We start from the raw sequence: 20,992 nt of genomic DNA on the forward strand, positions 1-20,992 counted from the left end.
ATAGTCAGCGGGCGCGCTTCCGTCTTTCGCGCGCGCCTGCCAACCAAAATATAATGCAAGTGCGCAATGATGTCGGGATGTTCGCTTTCTGTCATCACGCGCTATTTCACGCTCAAGCGGGTTGGGCATGCGCCCACACACTGTGAAAAATTATGCCCCAAAAGTTAAAAGTTAATATTGAATGTAGAACTGGGCCTTCAGTTATGGCGCACTAGAAGAAAAAGAACATTCAGAATAGCAGTCAGGAATATGGATTAAGTTCATAAAGTCAGACATCACACCTGACATTCAGAAATTCACAATGGGCGGAATTTTCCGAGCCCGCTGGCAGCAGGTGTGATAGGTGGTGTGTGCGCAAAATATGGTGCTATCTGCTTCACGACGGCGATCGTCCACTCAGCTCACTGACAACGGGCCGTGTTTCCCACCATCGGTCGGTGAGAATCTAATAGCAATACATCAGCATATGATTCAAAGGCCACCCCACCAGACTCTTGGAACCCCGCCATATCATCCATTCACTTAGGCAGGAAAGCAAGCCTAAGTGTTTCACAACAGCACGCAGGCTACGTGCACTTAGTGACCTTCACTTTGGGGTAACTGAGATGAGTGAGCAGCAGCATTCTCCATAGCATGCCTGTTGTTTACAGGCCTCAGGGGTGTCGGTGGGGGTAGCAACTGATGCCTGGCCCCAGAGGCTCCTGGCTGCGCAAAGGCAGGAGCAGCAACCTCATGAAGAAGGGACAGCATGGGCTCCCGCACACGCTGCCCAGGAGCTGTGGCTGGTTGGCGCCTATAGACACCCAGGGTCTATAGATGCTGCCTGCCATTCCTGCAGCTGACTGAGACCCAGTCTGGCTGATGACTGAGCATGTCTAGGGACCTGATGGCTCACATCTGCCACTTACCTCAAGACTTGGTGCCAAAGGGACATGGAGAACATCCACTACCAGTGGCTGTGAAAGTGACCACGGAGCTCAATTTCTATGCCAGTGGCTCCCTTCAGGGCTCCATAGGTGATCTCTGTGGCATTTCACAATCCGCCACCCACAAATGCATCCATGAGGTCACGAATGCCATTTTCTCAAGGGCACACAACTTTGTGCATTTCGCCCGGGACCAAGACAGCCAGGATGCAAGGACCATTGGATTCGCCCTGATCTTGGGATTCCCACAGGGGCAGGGCGTGATTGACTGCACTCATTTGACGCTCAGGTCTGCGTTGCTACACTCAGTGGGCTTCATCAACCGCAAGGGCTTCCACTCACTGAACGTGCAAGTGTTATGTGACCACCAGAAATGTATCCTGCAGATGTGTGCACGATTTCCAGGAGTGTGCTTGACACCTACATCTTGGGTCGCTTGCAGATCCCTGCAGTTTTCCAGGGTCCACAGGGGCTGCACGGGTGGCTCCTTGGGGACAAGGGCTACCCACGGAGGCCGTGGCTGATAGACCTGTGCAGCGGCCTCAGAGTGCAGCAGGGCGACGCTACAATGAGGCTCATGCAGCAGCTTGCAACTTGGTGGAGCAGACCATCAGGATGCTGAAGATGCGCTTCAGTCTGGTGGAGCCTTCAATACAGTCCGCAAAGGGTGACATGCATCGTCGTCGTCTGCTGCGCGCTTTACAACCTGGTGCTGCAACAGGGGGACGAGCTGGCTGAGGAGGAGACGGAGGAGCTGCATGTCTCCTCCAATGAGGACACTGCCGACGGGGATGAGGATGAGGGGGTCCTTGGAGGTGAAAATGACGGGGAAGAGGCTCTTGGACTGGGTAGGCGAGGCAGGCACACTCGGGAGGCCCTCATAGCCACCAGGATCTGTGGAGGATGATGACAACATGCAGTGAGGTGTCCTCATAGATCCTCACATCACAGTTGTGAACGTTTGACTCAAGTCTGGCTTATGGCAGCGCCAATACCCTCTGAGAACGCTCCTGTCATGGAGATACAATGGAGGCCCTAATAATTGCTCGATTGCAGGAAGATAATGACAAGATGCAGTGAGGACACTCCATAGATCTCACATAGCCTCTGAGAATGTCTGACTCCTGTCTGGCTGAGGGTAGCTCGCTTGCACTCCATGATCAGAGCCATCTCAGAGATGCAGCCATGAAACTTTAGACGCATCTGATGCTGTGTCCGCCTTCAGCACTTCAGCCTTTCAGGGCTGGTGCACAGCATCACTGGTCTCAGATGCTGGTGCAATGGGGGCCAGCCACACCTTAGAGGTGCTGAGAGCACACAGAGAGTATGAGGGAACTCTGTGGCACCTGCCCACTACATTCTGGCAACAATGACCAGCACCGCTGACGTGCAGGTATCAGTAATATTTCCAGGGAGTGTGAGGCTGGACCATTGCTGTGGTCTGAAAGCTGCACAGAGCACAGGGAAGAGGCCCTGGACTGAGACACCTGCCTTTTATCTTCTGCAGAAAGGTTTCATATCTGAGTGACCAGAACACTGCCATTTAGAACAAGAAGCCAATGGCAGGGAGACATTCTTAGGAGTTTGTTGACAATAGTGAACAGTATGTACAAGTGATCAATACCCGTGGCCAGGCGGTACAACTACTTTTACCTATCTTTCCTAAACTTGCCGCTATGTCTTGGTGCTCCTCAGAAATCCACAGCAGAGGTGAAGGCAGCCTGCTGACTGTGACGCCCTGTCTGTGATGACTTTGGCGGGTGTCCTCTGGAGGGCCGAAGCCTGGTGGGCCCTGGCCTGCTTTCGGGGTCCTGCTGTATGGCAGTGGCACCCTCCTGGCCTGTGAGGCTGGAGCTGCGAAGGTCACAGGAAGAGGGGAATTGGATGAGCTGGTCACTCCCAGAGTCACCTGGGTGGATGGCCCCCGAGTGTGCACCTGCTGATCCTCCTCTCTGTGGGTGCCTGAGGGCACCTGGCTGACTCAGTGAGCGGAAGGGATAGCTGGAGTGAAATCGAGCTGCCCAGCACCCCCCTGACGTGCACACTGTTGGAAGCCAACTATGACATCAGCAATGGAGTTAAGCCCGCGCAAGGCAGGAGTGATGTCTTGGACCAAGGTCTCCATGGCGGCTGCCATCCTGCCAGTGTTGACCTCGGTGGGTTGCAATGCCAGCGCTATCACCTCAGCCTGAAGATGGACGGACTCCTCCATCTTGCCTTGCAATCTAAGGAGTGCAGCGGACATCCCATCCTGATGTTTCCAAGCTTGCCTTTGCAGCTCCAGCAACTGTGACATGTGAATCCAGAGGCTCATCATCTGACTCGGACTCAGCAACGTTCTGGCCTCCAGCAGTCCTACGAGTGTTGGGGACCTGGGAAGTCCCCGCCTCCGCCTGCTGTGGATCAGAAAGTGTGATGTGCTCACCAGATTGTGATCCCGAGGCTACTCTAAAGCTAGGTCCCACCAAGGTGTGTGTCTCAGTGCTGGTGGAGGGTGTGGGTGAGCGCTGTGATGGGACTTCAGGGAGGGTGCCTTCAGATTCCTCTAGAGGTTTCTTCACGGCTTGATCGGAGGCGCTGGGTCATGGACTCTGTCGGCTGTTTGGCAGATATTCCTACAAAAGCAAGGGGAGATAATTAATGCATGTCGGTGGCCTATGAAAGAGGACACGTCACTCACGGCATGGTTGTCTAATGGATATTGCACTGCTGGATCTTCACTTGATAGAACAATGCCGACCTCACCGTCAACACAGGACCAGTCCTGGTCATTGCCAGCAATCTGGATGGCTCTGTTTTTGAATTCTGTCGGAACTTTGATCTCTGGCATCCCTCCACCTGTCTGTGACCTTTCCCTCTTGTTGCGCGCCAATTCTCCTGCATGTATAGAGATGAGGAGAGTGTATCAGGATGCCCACCAGGCCAGATGATAACTATGTCTAGCCTGTGTGGGTGATGAGTGGTCCCATGGATGGGATGAGAACAATGACGGTGTGTGTGAAAGAGTGAATGGTGATGTCTCTTGCACTGGCAGTGAGTGAGGGCCCTGTGGACGTGACGGGTTTGAGAGTGTGTGAGTTGAGAGTGATCACAAGTGACTTACCCTGGCGGAATGGAGGAGATCATTCATCCTTTTGCGGCGCTGGGTGGCTGTCCTCCTATGCAGGGTGTTCGCACTGACCACCGCTGCCACCGCCTCCCAAGCCAGGTTAGTGACTTTGCTGCCCTTCCTGTGACCAGAGCGGGGGTAGAGCACAACCCAGCGGGCCTCCACGGCATCCAGCAGTCACTTGAGGGACCCGTCGTTGGTGGGGGGGGGGGTGCTGCTGCTGCAGTCTTCTTTCCTTTGCTGGCCATGTCTCCCAGATAGTGGTGATGAGCTGGTGGCGATGAGCGCTTTGCTGGCAGCTGCCTTTTAAAGGTAGCAACCGGCGTGATGCAACAGCAGAATGATGGCGGGCAGGTGAATGAGAGCCCGCTCACCATGGAACTGGCATGTTTCATGGGAGTGAATAAATAATGAAGTGGGGTCAGGACAATATGGCATGAGTAGAACTCCATTTTACCCACCTGCTACCGCATGGTGCAATTCTGGGAAAATTCCACCCAATATGCTTGTTTTTGGAAGTTTCAGGTTTAATTTTGCAAAGTTGTGCCTTATTTCTGAACTCTCATTATCTGATGTTCAGATTTTTAAACTACATTGCAGTTTTCTCTATTTTCATTTTCTTTGAAACAGATAATGACAATATCTTACAATTGGAGTCTGACTGCAGATTTGTTTGATTTTGAAGCTTTGAAAACTCTACATTATTAAAGGAGAGATAGTACATGAATGTATGTTCTCTTAACCTTCTACAAATTACAATGTTATACAAACTCTTTGACCCAAATTTTTATTTCAGACACAAATCCCAACAGTCAATCTTCAATGAATATTGCAATGTGTCTAATTGAAATCAACATACCGATGTAATATTGTTCTGTTTGAGGTTGAGGATGCGAAGGGATCGCAACTTCTTTCCAACCCAAACTGGAATTTGTTCAATATAATTTCCAGCCAGCTTCAGATTCTGAAGGTTCACCATGTGCTCCAGACCTTCAATTTTACTAAATGCAGGAAAAAGTTTAGAGTTTTTTAACCGAGATATGAAATATATCTGCTGGCCAGGCATGCAAAGCCAGTGTGAAGGCTCACAATATTATCTATTAGCAACAGAATAAAGCTATATTATTCTATATTTATTAGGACCAAGACAAGTGTAGCATTGTCATGCAAGATCTACTGAAAGTTCATCAAATATCAAACATCTAAATTACTGATTATTTTTTAATCTATTCAGTTAATCACACAGTTCTGACTTTGTTTCTTCATTCATTGTCTCATTGGTGAAAGCACAGCACATTTCTCTAGTTACTCACCGAATTTGGTTGAATGAAAGACTAAGTTCGCGCAGTTTAAACTGTTTGTCCAGTTTTTCTATTTTCTCAATCAAATTATTGTTCAAGTTCAAGACCAGTAACTGCTCGCATTTTTCCAAGTTTTCTATAAACTGAATATAAAATGTTATGAATTCTTCAGCTAACAACAGTAAGAAAGTTACATACTTATATATTATTTTTCCTGAGGGCAAGACTTTTCCAATATTCCTTTCCATAATTAGGACATATCTCCTAATTTTGTTAACAGTTTGTTAACAGTTCAGTTTTAGATCAAAACTTATGTTGCTCTTCGTCTTACAGCCAAAGGACAAGTAATGATGGTTCCATGAGAACTCTCCCACCTTCTTACTGGGAGACAAATCAGTTCTGTTTGATGATCCTTGCACATCATGGCATAGAATAGGAACGAAACAGAATTAGATAATTGATAAATGCTTTTGCACCGCAAGTGCTACACTTTCCAACAAGCAGTACTGCTGAAATTAGATCCTGTATCTTTGATAAACTATTATGCTTTCAATTACAAGACTGAGGACGTTATTTTTACATCCATCAATATTCTTCAGCAATTGATTGTTTAGATCAGAAGTATCCTTCATCACATATCATCAGATAAAAGTACTGTAGTTTCATACCTTCAGTAAAAATAATGAAGATGTCAAAATTATTTTGTAGAGCTATGAACATTTTATACAAATTTTAAATGTATTCCCTTATCTCTGTCAACTTTAATATAGATTCTGAAATTTAAGTCAATGTGATTGGCCAGGTTTGAATCTTGTTAGAACAAGTATTCAGCAGTATAATAATTAGTAGCATATTCTGAAACATTCTTTCGTATAGAGTGATATCATGTTCTGAATAACATTTAAACCCATATTATATATCAGGGCCACAAGTTGCGGGCATTTATTAGTCGCTGTATATTGTTTTTGAGATTAGCTACTGAGCCAAAGCAGAAGCAAGCCTAAAGTTTAAAAAAGTGACTCTTTTTTTCTAATTGTTCTGAAGCTTTAGATTTTGTGCCCGCTCATTCTGCTAGGTCAGAAAATAAATGCAGTGCCTCCTGCACATCAATGCATTGAGCAGAAATGGAAACATGGGTCTATGGCAGAGGTCACGATTCTATTTCTTACAGCTAGACAACGACTGCATACATAATTAAGTGTCTAAATAGACAGGAAAAGCAAATGCGACATAACAGCATGACAAAAACCAGCCATATCTGATTTACAGCACCATGACAGTTATCGTAAACTGAGTTATACAGAATGATTTGAGATTGTGTGTAAAAGGTAATACATGAAGTATTGAAGTGTCAACGTGGTGAAGCTACAACTGAGGACTACTTGAATTAGAGGGGGTAGTGGTATTGTTGCTGGATTAGTAGTCCAGAGACCCAGGGTTATGCTCTGGGGATCCAGGCTCAAATCCTGCCATGGACGATGGTGGAATTTGAATTCAATAAAAATCTGGAATTAAAATAAGTCTAATGATGACCATGAGTAAATACCCATCTGGCTCGCTAGGGAACAAAGAAAAGTACAGCTCAGGAAACAGGCCCTTCGGCCCTCCAAGCCTGCGCGGATCATGTTGCCCGTCAACCAAAACATTTTGCACTTCCGGGGTCCATATCCCTCTATTCCCATCATAAGGAAGGAAACCTGGCCTGCATGTGACTCCAGGTCTGCAGGAATGTGGTTGATTCTTAAATGCCTTCTAAAGCCACTGTTGTATCAAACCACTACAAAGTCTCAAAAAGGAATAGAACCAAATGAATTGGACAGACAGACCCGGAATCGACCGAAGCACCAGAAAAGGCAACAGCAAACTCAGCTCTGTTGACCCTGCAAAGTCCTCCTTCCTAACATCTAGGGGCTACTGCCAAAATTGAGAGAGCTATTTCATAGACGAGTCAAGCAACAGCCTGACATAGTCATCCTCACGAAATCAGATCTTCCAAACACCACCATCCCTGGGTATGTCCTGTCCCACCAGCAAGATAGCAGAGGTGGCGGGACAGTGGAATACAGTCGGGAGGGAGTCCACAACATTGACTCTGGACCTCACGAAGTCTCATGGCATCAGGTCAAACATGGGCAAGGAAACCTCTTGCTGAACACCACGTACCTCCCTATATCAGCGGATTAATCAGTGCTCCCCCATGTTGAACAGCACTTGGAGGAAGCTCTGTGGGTTTCATGGGCGCAGAATGTACTCTGGATGAGGGACTTCAGCGTCCATCACCAAGAGTGGCTCAGCAGCACCACTGCTGACCAAGCTGGCCAAGTCCTAAAGGACATAGCTGCTAGACTGGGTCTGTGGCAGGTGCTGAGGGAACCAACAAGGGAAAACATACTTGACCACATCCTTACTAACCTGCCTGCCGCAGATGCATCTGTCCATGACAGTATCAGTAGGACGAACCACTGCACAGTCATTATGGAGATTAAGTCCCGCCTTCACACTGAGGACACTCTCCATTGTGTTATGTGGCGCTACCACTGTGCTAAATGGGAAAATTTCAAACAAATCTAGCAACTCAATGCTGAATATTCATGAGGCGCTGTGGACCATCAGCAGTATTCGAACACAATCTGTAACCTAATGGCCTGGCATATCTCCCACTCTACCATTACCATCAAGCCAGGGGATCAACCCTGGTTCAATGAAGAGTGCAAGAGGGCATGCCAGGAACAGCACCAGGCATACCTAAAAATGAGGTGTCAACTTTGAAACTACAACACAGGACTACTTGCATTCCAAACAGCATAAGCAACAAGTGATAGACAGAGCTAAGCGATCCCAAAATCAACGGATCAGATTTCAGCTCTGCAGTCCTGCCACGCCCAGCTGTGAATGGTAGTAGACAATTAAAACAACTCAGTGGAGGAAGAGGCTCCTTAAATATCCCCATCCTCAGTGATGTGGGAGCCCAGCACATCAGTGCAAAAAAATTGCATTTGCAATAATCTTCAACCAGAAGTGCTGAGTGGATGATCCAGCATCACAGGTGCCAGTCTTCAGCCAATTCGATTCACTCCACGTGATATCAAGAAGCAGCTGAAAGCACGGGATAATGCAAAGGCTATGGGCTCTGACAATATTCCAGCAATAGTATGGAAAACTTGTGCTCCAGAACATGCCATGCCACTAGACAAGCTGTTCCAGTACAGCTACAACACTAGCATTTACCCGGCTATGTGGAAAGTTGCCCAGGTGTTTCCCATACACAAAAAGCAGGACAAATCCAACACGGCCAATTACCGCCCCATCAGCCTACTTGCCACCATCAGTAAAGTAATGGAAGGGGTCATCAAAAGTGCTATCAAGCAGCACTTGCTTAGCAATAACCTGGTTGCTAGCGCCCAGTTTGGGTTCCAACAGGGCCACTCAGCTCCTGACCTCATTACAGCCTTGGTTCAAACATAAACAAAAGAGCTGAACTCTCAAGGTGAGGTGAGAGTGACTGCCCTTGACATCAAGGCAGCATTTGACCGAGTGTGGCATCAAAGAGCCTGAGTAAAACTGGAGACAATGGAATCAAAGGGAAAACTCTCAGCTGAGTGAAGTCATACCTAGCACAAAGAAAACTCTCCACTGGCTAGGGTCCTATCTAATACCAAAGAAGACAGTTGTGGTTGCTGGAGATCAGTCATCTCAGCTCCAGGACATCATTGCAGGAGTTCCTCAGGGCAGTGTCCTCAGTTAAACCATCTTCAGCTGCTTCATCAATGACCTTCCTCCATCATAAGGTCAGAAGTCGGATGTTCGCTAATGACTGCACAATGTTCAGCACCATTCGCAACTCCTCAGATACTAAAGCAGTCCATGTCCAAATGCAGCAAGTCCTGGACAATACCCATGTTTGAGCTGACATGGCAAGTAACATTCATGCTGCACAAGTGCCAGGCAATAACCATCTCCAACAAAAGAGAATCTAACCATCGCCCCTTGACATTTAATGACATTACCATCACTGAATCCCCCACTATCAACATCCTGGGGTTGGGGGGGTTACCATTGACCAGAAAAATGAACTGGGCTAGCCATATAAATACTGTGGCTACAAGAGCAGATCAGAGGCTAGGAATCCTGCAGTAAGTAACTCACGTTGTGACTCCCCAAAGCCTGATCACCATCTACAAGGCACAAGTCAGGAATGTGATGGAGTACCCCCCACTTGCCGGGATGAGTGCAGCTCCAACAACACTCAAGAAGCTTGACGCTGTCCAGGACAAAACAGCCTGCTTGATTGGCACCACGTCCACAAACATTCACTCCCTCCACCAATGACGCACAGTAGCAGCAGACTGTACGTTCTACAACATGCACTGCAGGAATTCACCAAGGCTCCTTCAACAGCACCTTCCAAACCCACAACCACTACCATCTATAAGGACAAGAGCAACAGATAGATAGGAAAACCATCACCTGGAAGTTCTCCTCCAAGGTACACACCACCTTGACTTGGAAATATATCACTGGTCCTTCACTTTCGCTGGGTCAAAATCCTGGGACTCCCTTCTTAACAGCACTGTAGGTGTACCTACACCACATAGGCTGCAGAGGTTCAAAGAGGCAGCTCACCACCACCTTCTCAAGGGAAACTAGGGATGGATAATAAATGCTGGCCCAGCCAGCAAAGCCCACATCCCGTGAATGAATTAAAAAAAAACAGCATCAGCAGCACGTGATAGATAGAGCTAACCGATTCCACAACCAACGGATCAGATCTAAGCTCTGCAGTCCTGCCACATCCAGTTGTGAATGGTCATGGACAATTAAACAACTCACTCGAGGAGGAGGATCCACAGATATCCCCATCCCTAATGATGGGGTAGCCCAGCACATCAGTGCAAAAGACAAGTCTGAAGCGTTTGCAACCACTTTCAGCCAGAAGTACTGAGTGGATGATCCATCTCAGCCTCCTCCGGAGGCCCCCAGCATCACAGACACCGGTCTTCTGCCAATTCAATTCAATTCACTCCACGTGATATCAGGAAAGGGTTGATGCCATTGGATGTGCAAAGGCCATGGGCCCTGACAATATTCCAGCAATAGTACTGAACACTTGTGCTCCAGAACTTGCCACATCCCTAGCCAAGTTGTTCAAGTACAGCTGCAACACTGGTATCTAGGCAGCAATGTGGAAAATTGCTCAGGTATGTCCCATACACAAAAAGCAGGACAAATGCAACCTGGCCAATTACCGCCCCATCAGCCTACTCTTGATCATCAGTAAATTGATGGACGGGGGTCATCAACAATGCTATCAAGTGGCACTTACTTAGCAATAACCTGCTCACTGACACTCAGCTCTTGACCTCAGTACAGCCTTGGTTCAAACATGGACAAAAGAGCTGAAGTCCAGAGGGGAGGTGAGAGTGACCACCCTTGACATCAAAGCAGCATTTGACCAAGAGTGGCATCAAGGAATCCTAGGAAAACTGAAGTCAACGGGAATCAGGGGGAAAACTCTCGGGTGGTTCGAGTCATACCTAGCACAAAGGAGGATAGCTGTGGTTATTGGAGGTTAATCATCTCAGCTCCAGGACATCACTGCAGGAGTTCCTCAGGGTAGTGTCGTCAGCTCAACCATCTCCAGCTGCTTCATCAATGACCTTCTTTACATCATAAGATAAGTAGGGATGTTCAGTGATGATTGCACAATGTTCAGCACCATTCACAACTCCTCAGGTGTTGAAGCAGTCCTTGTCCAAATGCAACAAGACCTGGACAATATCCAGGCATGGGTTGACAAGTGGCAAGTAACATTCGCGCCGCACACATGCCAGGCAATGACCATTTCCAACAAGAGAGAATCTAACCATCGCCCCATGACATTTATTGGCATTGCCATCATTGAATCCCCCATTATCAACATCTTGGGGGTTGCCAATGACAAGAAACTGAACTGGACTAGCCATATAAATACTGTGGCTACAAGAGCAGGTTAGAGGCTAGGAATCCTGCAGTGTGTAACTCACCTCCTGACTCCCCAAAGCCTGCCCACCATCTACAAGGCATAAGTCAGGAGTGTGATGGAATACTCCCCACTTGCTTGGATAAGTGCAGCTCCAACAACACTCAAGAAGCTCGACACCATCCAGGACAAAGCAGCCTGCTTGATTGACACCCCATTCACAAACATTCACTCCCTCCAACACAAAGTTGCAGCAGTGTGTACCATCTATAACTTGCACTCCAGGAACTCACCAAGCCTCCTTAAACATCACCTTCCAAACCCACAACCACTACCATCTATAAGGACAAAGGGAGCCAATGCCTGGGAACACCACCACCCATAAATTCCCCTCCAAGCCACTTACCATCCTGGCTTGGAAATATATCATCTTTCCTTCACTGTCACTGGGTCAAAATCCGAACTCCCTAACTGCACTATACTACATGAACTGCAGCAGTTAAAGGCAGCAGCTCACCACTACCTTCTAAAGGGAATTAGGGATGGGCAGTAAATGCTGGCCTAGCCAGCGAAGCCCACATCCCATGAATGAATTTTAAAAATTGAGATTTCATTTCCACTCCTACTGAATAAAGCATATAGACCAATAATAAACAACTCCTCATTTTACTAGCTTTTATTATAAAGGTATCCACAAGTAGCTGTTGGATTTAAAATCAAAATCTTTCTCCAACTTGCAGAAGGGTGTACAAGTTATCACTGGTATAGCAGTTGTTAAAATTATTAAATTAAATCCTTACAATTGGATCCACAGCACAGAACTGTCTGCCAATGGTCTGCTTATCCATTAATAATTATAAAAAGGCTACCTAAGTATAGTTAGGTAAAACAACTCTGCTCTAAACTCAGATGAAACTGGGTCTTATCCCAAGACTAAGGGCATTATCTAGACCGTAGAACTTCCTGAACCTCTGCTAAAATTTTGACAACGTAGGTTTCTATTGGAACACAAGCTATACATTTTCAACACACTAGTTTTATGTCAGAATTTGGATCGTAGCTTCAATGAACTCCTATGTACTACCTTAAACTTTTTCCCCACTTCCTTGGACAGGCAAAGGTTGAGACACTGCACGGAACTAAATTGTTCTTGCTTTGACTGCTTTTTGATCAAGTCCTCAGTGATGTATCGGACCCCTGGGCTTTTATTTACTGCATCTGAAAATGAGAAAAGGAATCCAAAGATTCAAAGTTTATACTCAATTCTCAACCATGGCTAAGCATGTATCATAATGTATCAGTCAGAGAGCAGATATTTTTAAAAGGACAAGTGGGAACTGGGTGTCAGTAGGTGAAGAGTATGCTCAAAAAATGTGCAATCCATCTTACTTGTTTTCTCAGTTTGAGAAAGTAAGTAAGTAACTTTCACCAATGCTGCTTTAAGATTAATCATTGCAAGGTACATGTTGAGAAAAATAATCACAGTAACTCTTCCCTTTACATTTCCTTCTGCCTGGAGGGTAGTACCATGTTTCTGCACAGCACTCCCTCTACAGGACAGATGATCCTGATAATTCACTCATGGAATTGCTCGATACAAACTCAGTTGTTGCAGCACCGTATCACCATTTGGAGCACGGATGTACTGCACCCCAGTTTTGGCTAACTTTACACCGTCAGCAGCACTCATATTGCACCATACATGTTAATTTTATTTATGCCACATCTTTGTGCAGTATATTGAAGTACAATCAAAAGAAAATCTGGAGATGAGTATCACCCTACAGAACTAAGGCTCACAATTAATTATGAGTTATAAAATAACTACATGCAATTAATACCATAGCCCAGATTTTCCTGCAATGACAAGATATACTGTACAATTAGCCATCTCGCACACTGATCACACCAGCAATAGGTTTCTCCATATTTTCCTGCATTTGTAATGAGAATTTAATCGCACAGAGAATGGCAGTGAATTGAAAATATGACATTTTTGTCAACGATTCAACAAAAACTCAGCAGCAATTTTAAGGTATAACACTCATCCAAACTACTACTTCCACCAGGCTGATAACTTCTTAACAGAATTAGTCAGTCTCCTTCAATTTGAAGCATGTCTTGAATTTGCGAATGGAGATTCTCTTGGGGTGCTGAGCTTGTACTTTAGCCTCAAACCAGCCCATGTCTAATAATTGGAGCAGAAAAGCTCTATTAGCTATAAAACATGACAGCAATGTGAAAAATCACAACAATCCAATGGTCACAGAATCATAATTGCCATTGTTATCAACAAGGGGAAAAGGCAGAGGAAAATATGGAGTGCTCCAAGTGGTTGTTTATGTCACATACTCCATAACTTACTCTTTCTTCTGCACCATTGATGACGTGGGTATGCAATTATAATGGTGCATTTTCCAGTAAAATCTGAGCTAATATGCTGGTTTTAGATAGGTTTTATAATATGTAACATTTAAATTCTTACTCTTTCCAGTAACGTATGTAATGGCAGGTTCGCTTTCACTTCTGTCACTGATGTCAAGTTGCTGCGCACCAGCATTTCGAGAATTGTACAAATTTGGAGTATGAGGCCTGCTGGCTGGGGATGGTGATCGAGTTCTTGGAGTTAAGATTGAAGAGACTGGGCTTTGCATACTGCTTTTCGATGCTTGTGGCTTGGTAATTGCCAGATGTTGTGGAGTTCTCTTCCTCATGGTGCTAGTACTCAAACATTGGGTGACGTATAAAGGTTTTACAATGTGATGAAAAACTGATGTAAGTCTGTGTGGACAACAAACAATGACTCATAAGTAAAGGCATTTCAATGATAATCCTTAAAATGCACATCTCAACTCACCTCTATGTATACTATTGAAATTTAAGAGTAGCAAAGTAAAAGTTGTAGCAAGTTGTAACACATATTGAAACTTATAACACAAGAAAAGCATACAAGCGTAGTTTTTCCTTTTAGCCTGCACATAGAAATTGGCAACTGTTATATCAGGCCTATTCCCCAGAGCTTTTTCAAGATACATAACTAGGTTTGCTCCTCTCCACCCCATAGGTGTGGGATCAGTAGTGGCTTGTCAGTGGAATGTTTGTTGTCTCTTATCTCATTTTTTGATAAGTCTACTCCTGATGCCTTAGTACAAAGAACAAAGATAAGTACAGCATAGGAACAGGCTCTTCGGCCCTCCAAGCCTGAGCCGATCATAATCCCGTCAACTAAAACATTTTGCAATTCCGGGGTCCATATCCCTCTATTCCCATCCTATTCATGTATTTGTCAAGCTGCCTCTTAAACACCACTATCATACCTGCTTCCACCACCTCCTCTGGCACCAAATTCCAGACACTCACTACCCTCTGTGTAAAAACTTGCCCTGCACATCTCCTCTATAGTCTTCTCCTCTCACCTTAAATCTATGTCCCCTAATAATTGACTCTTCCATCCTGGGAAAAAGCTTCTGACTATCTACTTTGTCCATGCCACTCATAATTTTGTAAACTTCTATCAAGTCACCCCTCAATCTCCATCGCTCTAGTGAGAACAATCCAAGTTTCTCCAACCTCTCCTCATAGCTAATAACCTCCAGATCAGGCAGCATCCTGGTAAACCTCCTCTGCACCCTCTCCAATGCCTCCATATTCTTCTGGTAATGTGGCAACCAGAATTGCACACAATATTTCAAGTGTGGCTTGACCAATTTTCTATACAGCTGCAGCATGACTTCCCAGCTTTTATATTCAATACCCCTGCCAATGAAGGCAAGCATGCCATATGCCTTCCTGATTACCTTATCCACCTGTGTTGCCACTTTCAGTGACCTGTGGACCTGTACACCCAGATCCCCCTGCCCGTCAATGCACTAAAGGGTTCTGCCATTTACTGTATAATTCCTGCCTGTATTAGACCTTCCAAAATGCATTACCTCGCATTTGTCTGGATTAAACTCCATCTGCCATTTCTCTGCCCAAGTCTCCAACCGATCTATATCCCGTTGTATCCTTTGACAATCCTCTTCACTATCTGCAACTCCTCCAACCTTAGTGTCATCTGCAAACTTACTAATTAGTTACATTTTCCTCCAAATCATTTATGTATACCACAAACAGCAACAGTCCCAGCACTGATCCCTGTGGAACTCCACTAGTCACAGCTCTCCATTCAGAAAAGCACCCTTTCACTGCTACCCTCTGTCTTCTATGACCAAGCCAATTCTGTATTCATCTTGCCAGCTCACCTCTGATCCCATGCATCTTTACCTTCTGTACCAGTCTGCCATGAGGGACCTTGTCAAAGGCCTTACTGAAATCCATGTATATAACATCCACTGCCCTTCCATCGTCGATCATCTTTGTCACTTCCTCGAAAAACTCGATCAAATTAGTGAGACACGACCTCCCCTTCACAAAACCATGCTGCCTCTCACTAATACGCCCATTTGCTTCCAAATGATAGTAAATCCTATCATGAAGAATCTTCTCCAATAATTTTCCTACCACTGACATAAGGCTCACTGGCCTGTAATTTCCTGGATTATCCCTGCTACCCTTCTTAAACAATGGAACAACATTGGCCATTCTCCAGTCCTCTGGGACCTCACCCATAGCCAGTGAGGATACAAAGATTTCTGTCAAGGCCCCAGCAATCTCCTCCCTTGCCTTCCTCAGTACTATGGGATAGGTCCCATCTGGCCTTGGGGACTTATCCACCTTAATATTCTTCAAGACGCCTAACACCTCTTCTTTTTTGAACTCAACATGATCCAGGCCATCTACACACTCTTCCCTAGACAAATCGACCGCTAAGTCCTAGTAGAAAGGAACTTGCCAAAAGTTGGAGCAAGACACCTGCCAACCGGAGGGTTGTGAGGATTCCTAGAGAAAGCGAAAGGCTTGAAGGCAAGTGGAAAATAATAATTTATTCCCCAAGATAATTTCCAGTACACTGGCCTTCTGACTTTTATGCTCCAGCAGCAGCGAAGAAAGACCCTATCTTGATGTCTCAAAGCACAGTTGCATGCCTATGAAGCATGAGGTAGCATTCGTACTTCTACACTGTTGACACAGTGAAAAGGTGGGCTGCAGTCTCCCTGGGCCACGTTGCCTAGTTCCTGCCCCAATGAACTGGTCTCCTTTCGATTCTATTCTTCCTCCCCCATTCCATATTCTCACTTACCACCTGTCATTTTCTTTTCTGTGTCTTTTCATCACTGTACTTAGCAATTTCAACAACATTTTCTTCTTTTGTGCTTTTTAATTGCTTCACTGAGATATCTCCAATTATTTTTCATCAGTTTATACTTTTTTTTACAACTTTACAAAAAAAAAATGTTTGAGTACAGAATCCATTATTTCTCCCAAAATTCCTTTCCTATTCAACAATCTGCACTTAACTACCACAGCAGGCCAAATACATAAACATATCATAACGTAAACACGTTCCTTCGCTGTCAGCACACCTGTGCAAAGAGTTTGTAACATTTTGTTTGTGTATTTCAGGTGGTGTGACGTATTCAATTAATGTGCAGTAAAGTGGCAAACTGCGGCCTGTTCCGCACACCAGTATATCATGGAACTGACTCCAATACCTTTACTAAAACCAAGTGCAGTATCTTAATGGTGTAAGATTATAAACAACACAGTCAACGCATAATGGCATATCCTTCAAGCTTAGTCCTGCAGTACCTTATGGAGTTCCCGGCACCACACAGTGGAATGTAAGTATAGATAATTAATAGTAGGTAATTTATGGGATTGTTGCATTTAACTGAAAGTCTACGAATGGCCACTAAGATTCTCCAAGCAAGAAAGTGAAGTGAAATGATTCCTGAATTTTAATAGTAATTCTGGTCTGTGATTCATCTCATGGACATGACAGGTAAAAAAAAATTGGGAGTGAACAGTCAGTTAAGGACATCATGTCAAATAAATGCAGTAGTAAATAATGATTTATAGTGTTCACAGTATGTACACTAGTGAAAACACACATTTAAAAAAGTAGTCATGGGTTCAGTTTTTCACTTTTTTTTCCTCAATGCCTAGGACACAGAAAAATGTGCAGAGAAACAGAATGAAGGTGCAGGTAAGAAATAAGATATGAACTACAAGAGAAAGTTGATCAAATTAATTTCCACCCTTCCTTCACCTTCATCTGGCCCATCTTCAATTCTTCCATGCCTTGATTTCTCTATCTTCATTTATGAGATAGGCTATCAAACAATATCCATTATAAGGCCAGTGACATCCACAGCTACCGTGACTATACTTTCTTCCCACCTCTCTTCCTGTACAGACTCTTCCGTTTTCCTAGTTTCACTGTCACATCTGTTCCACTGATGACACCGTCATTACCAGTGGTTCTGATATGCCTTCCTTTTCCCTCAACTGAGGATTCCTCTCACTGTTGTTTAAACATGTCCATCCGATTTCCTACACTTCTACTCTCATTAATTCTGACAGGGAGGAGATAGGGTTCCTCTTAGCCTCATCTTCCATTCCAATAACCTCCACATTCAAAGGATTATTCTCTGCTGTTCCACCACCTACAATGTGATGTCACCACCAAACACATCTTTCTCTCCCCTCCCCCTTTCTGCATTCTATAAGAAGCATTCTGTTCACAACAATCTGGCCTACCCCCCTCAATCACCCCCAACACCCCTTCCCCTTCCTATGGCAACTTTCTGTACAAGCACAGGTAATGTAACACCTCCCCCTCTTTCAACCATTCAGGGCATCAAACATTCCTTTCAGGTGAAACAGTTATTTACTTGTACTTCTTTCAATTTAGCATATTGTATTTGCTGTTCACAACGGGGTCCCTCTATGTTGGGGACCAAACACCAATATACAGAATATCTCTGTTCGGACTCCAAGTTTCTAGTTGCCAGTCATTTTAATTCTTTGCCCCATTCCCACACTGTCCTCTGCCTCCTATACTGTTCAAATAAAGCTCAAAATAGTAGCTTGTCTTTTGATTAGGCATATTACAACCTTCCAAGCTTAAGTGATTCAACAATTTTTTGGACAGCAGCTGTTAGTAATAATTCTGTTAATTCCATTTACAACTCTTCCAGAACCATCTTTTGTTTCTTTACTTGTCCCATTACCATCCCCCCTTTGCCTTATGCTGTCTTTCCTTTTGACATTTAATCCTTTGCCTCACAGCCTATGAAATACCTTCACTTTTCTTTCCTCTCCTTCCCAATTTCCTAACTTGCTTAAAATTAAAACTTGTTACATCTCTAACTTTTCCCATTTCTGAGCAACCTGAAACTGACACGAACAGAGGTTCTCTCCACAGGTGCTGCCCGACCTCCTGAGTATTCCAGAATTTTATGCCTTTATTTCAGATCTTCAGCATCTGTGGTATTTCACTTGTATATCAGCATTATACTAGTTTTGTTTGTTGTTGATCCAGTGACTAGGTAAATGCTGAGTCTTCTGTCATTCATGCTCCCATCTACCTAATCCAACACCATTTGTTGATAAATGTCTGCTTTTCACAATGTGCAATACTTTGCACAAATGGATTTTGAATTTCAGAATACTGGATCAAAATATAACACTTCAAATACGAAGCGATATCTGCACTGCATCATGACAGCAGTCAAACAAGATTGAACCAACAATTAACACTGCAGAACTGCCAAGTCTCATTTTAAATATGCAACCTAGTTTGACTCAAAAACAGCTAAAGCTCGGTATGTTTAAATGAACTTGCAATTGGTATTACATTGTTGATCATAACTTCATTCCTCGCGGCTGCCTGGTCTTGACAGCAGCAACACTGCCCTGCTTTAAAATCTGTATTGTATAAAATACAATGGGATGGGGGGGGGGGGGGGGGTCATTACCGAATGTAGAATTTGTAATATTTTAATTAGTTGATCATCGTCGCCCCTTCCAGTTTCCAATCTTTTCCCGTTGCCCAAGGAAGAAGCAACATACCTATCGGAATTCGGATATTGTCACCAATTCTGGACGAAGCTCTTCTGTTTCGGCAATAATTGGAAAAAGTAGACCAACTCAGGTTATTGCTTTTTTTTTAAAAAAAAACCTTCGAAAGTTTAATATCACAACCTGCCTGTTCAGGTAGAAAGCTTTAAGAGTTTGCGTGTTGGCTCTCCGTTGACATGGTAACCGTTCCCCCTCCCCTGAACTTTAAGGGATTAGCTTCTGATGCGCAGAGAAATATGAATTAAAAAATAATTTAAATGAAAAACAACCGATTCTGCTTTTCAGCTTTTTTTTCGCTCTCTCTCTCTCTCTCTCGCTCTTTTCTTGGCTGTAAATGTACCTGTGCTGATTTCGGCTGGGCCCCGGCTCAGATGGTGAGGGTGAAGTGAGGCGGAGAGAAGGAAGTGCGGCCGTTGGGCGACGCCATGTTTGTTTGGGGGGGGGGGGAGGGGGGAGGGGGAGACGCGCGCGCTTCTTCGCGCTTCTTCCTTCCGCTGTTCAAAGGAGCGAACATCAACGGATCATCTTAGTCAGAGTTCAACCCAGACAGATTTCGCATTCGAGAAGCCGAAAGAACACATCTAGAACCGATGAGGTGGAGGGGGGAGGGGGGGGGGGTGGGGACCCACTTCTGCGTGGGATGTTTAAAGTCGAAGGAAGTGAAGCAAGGAATACAAGAAAAATGATGTAACCCAAGGACACAGTGGCAAAAAGGAAAGGGACACCGAATAAGGGACCAAAGGAAATTAAAGTGGAAGTAAAGACACTGGGGGCCCCAATATGAACAATGCAAACAAGAATGAGGAGAAGCTGAGGGGTCGTCTTTTCTTTAGACCATGACATCTTTCACATCCTTGAGTTGAACGAAGCAGGATCCCATTCTGGGCAAACTGTCCCTTTTGAGATGTGCTATGTCACAATGCCACAGTGACAGACAAAGCAAGGACCTGGACTTCCAAGTGGTGACACCTATGTAGCTCATAAGTGCTAGCTAGTTTCTCCCTATAAGTAGAAGTGGTTTAAATCGATAAAACAAATGTCATAAAATCATATATATAAACTTACACTGTATGGGCAAAGATGATGTATGGGAGGAATTTTGGTCAAAGAGGGGTGCAATAAGAATGAAAACACAGTACAGGGTAGATGATGTGTATGCATTCAGCATTCTCAACACAATACTGGAGCATAACAAAGTATTATCTATAGTAGGAGGTTAAGGGAACCCTTTGCAGTAGTCCTAAGGCTGTGACCTCTAAGACAGTCCATTTGAAGGAATATCGGTCAGTCTGTGGCTGTCAGGTCAATAGCATAATAATGATTAATGAACATGTTGACTTACCGGTTCATTTGATAGCACTGCATTTGTTGTCAATAAAAGGCACCCAGTCGACCAACTTTATTAACAACCTTCTGCTGTCTTGTCAGATAGGTGGTAATCAATATGAAAGCAGCAGTCTAAAATCAGAGGATCAACTTTGCCAAGAATTTTGGAAGTCAGAGGAATGTTGGATATTATGGACAGCAACAGAATGCCAACCATTTTCAAGTGTGGAAGAATAAATGGGAGATAAAATAGATGGTCAAGCTAATTAAAGGAATTCAGAGACCATGTTCAGAAGAAATCCAGGTTAAATAAATTATGCTGGTTAATGCAAAATACCTGGGTCTCAATGAGCTGAAACAGAGACACCAAAAGTATTGATTTCAAAATAAAAAAAAAAGTACAGAA

At 44.6% G+C, this 20,992-nt stretch overlaps 1 protein-coding gene across 1 annotated transcript in view; it reads right to left on the minus strand.

Moving 5' to 3' along the window:
• The window catches only part of cntrl (centriolin), a 132,081-nt gene extending 112,712 nt beyond the window's left edge, over positions 1-19,369 (minus strand). Inside the window, exons 1-5 of the mRNA XM_041193665.1 lie at positions 19,252-19,369; positions 13,781-14,076; positions 12,380-12,513; positions 5,349-5,479; positions 4,895-5,036 (exon numbers count right to left, since the gene is read on the minus strand). Coding sequence (XP_041049599.1) covers positions 4,895-5,036; positions 5,349-5,479; positions 12,380-12,513; positions 13,781-14,009 — 636 coding nt within the window. The 5' untranslated portion in view covers positions 14,010-14,076; positions 19,252-19,369. The remainder of the gene's footprint in view (positions 1-4,894; positions 5,037-5,348; positions 5,480-12,379; positions 12,514-13,780; positions 14,077-19,251) is intronic.
• Positions 19,370-20,992: the final 1,623 nt, after the last annotated feature.

This window comes from Carcharodon carcharias, chromosome 8 (genome assembly GCF_017639515.1).
Source record: "Carcharodon carcharias isolate sCarCar2 chromosome 8, sCarCar2.pri, whole genome shotgun sequence".
Lineage (NCBI taxonomy): Eukaryota > Metazoa > Chordata > Chondrichthyes > Lamniformes > Lamnidae > Carcharodon > Carcharodon carcharias.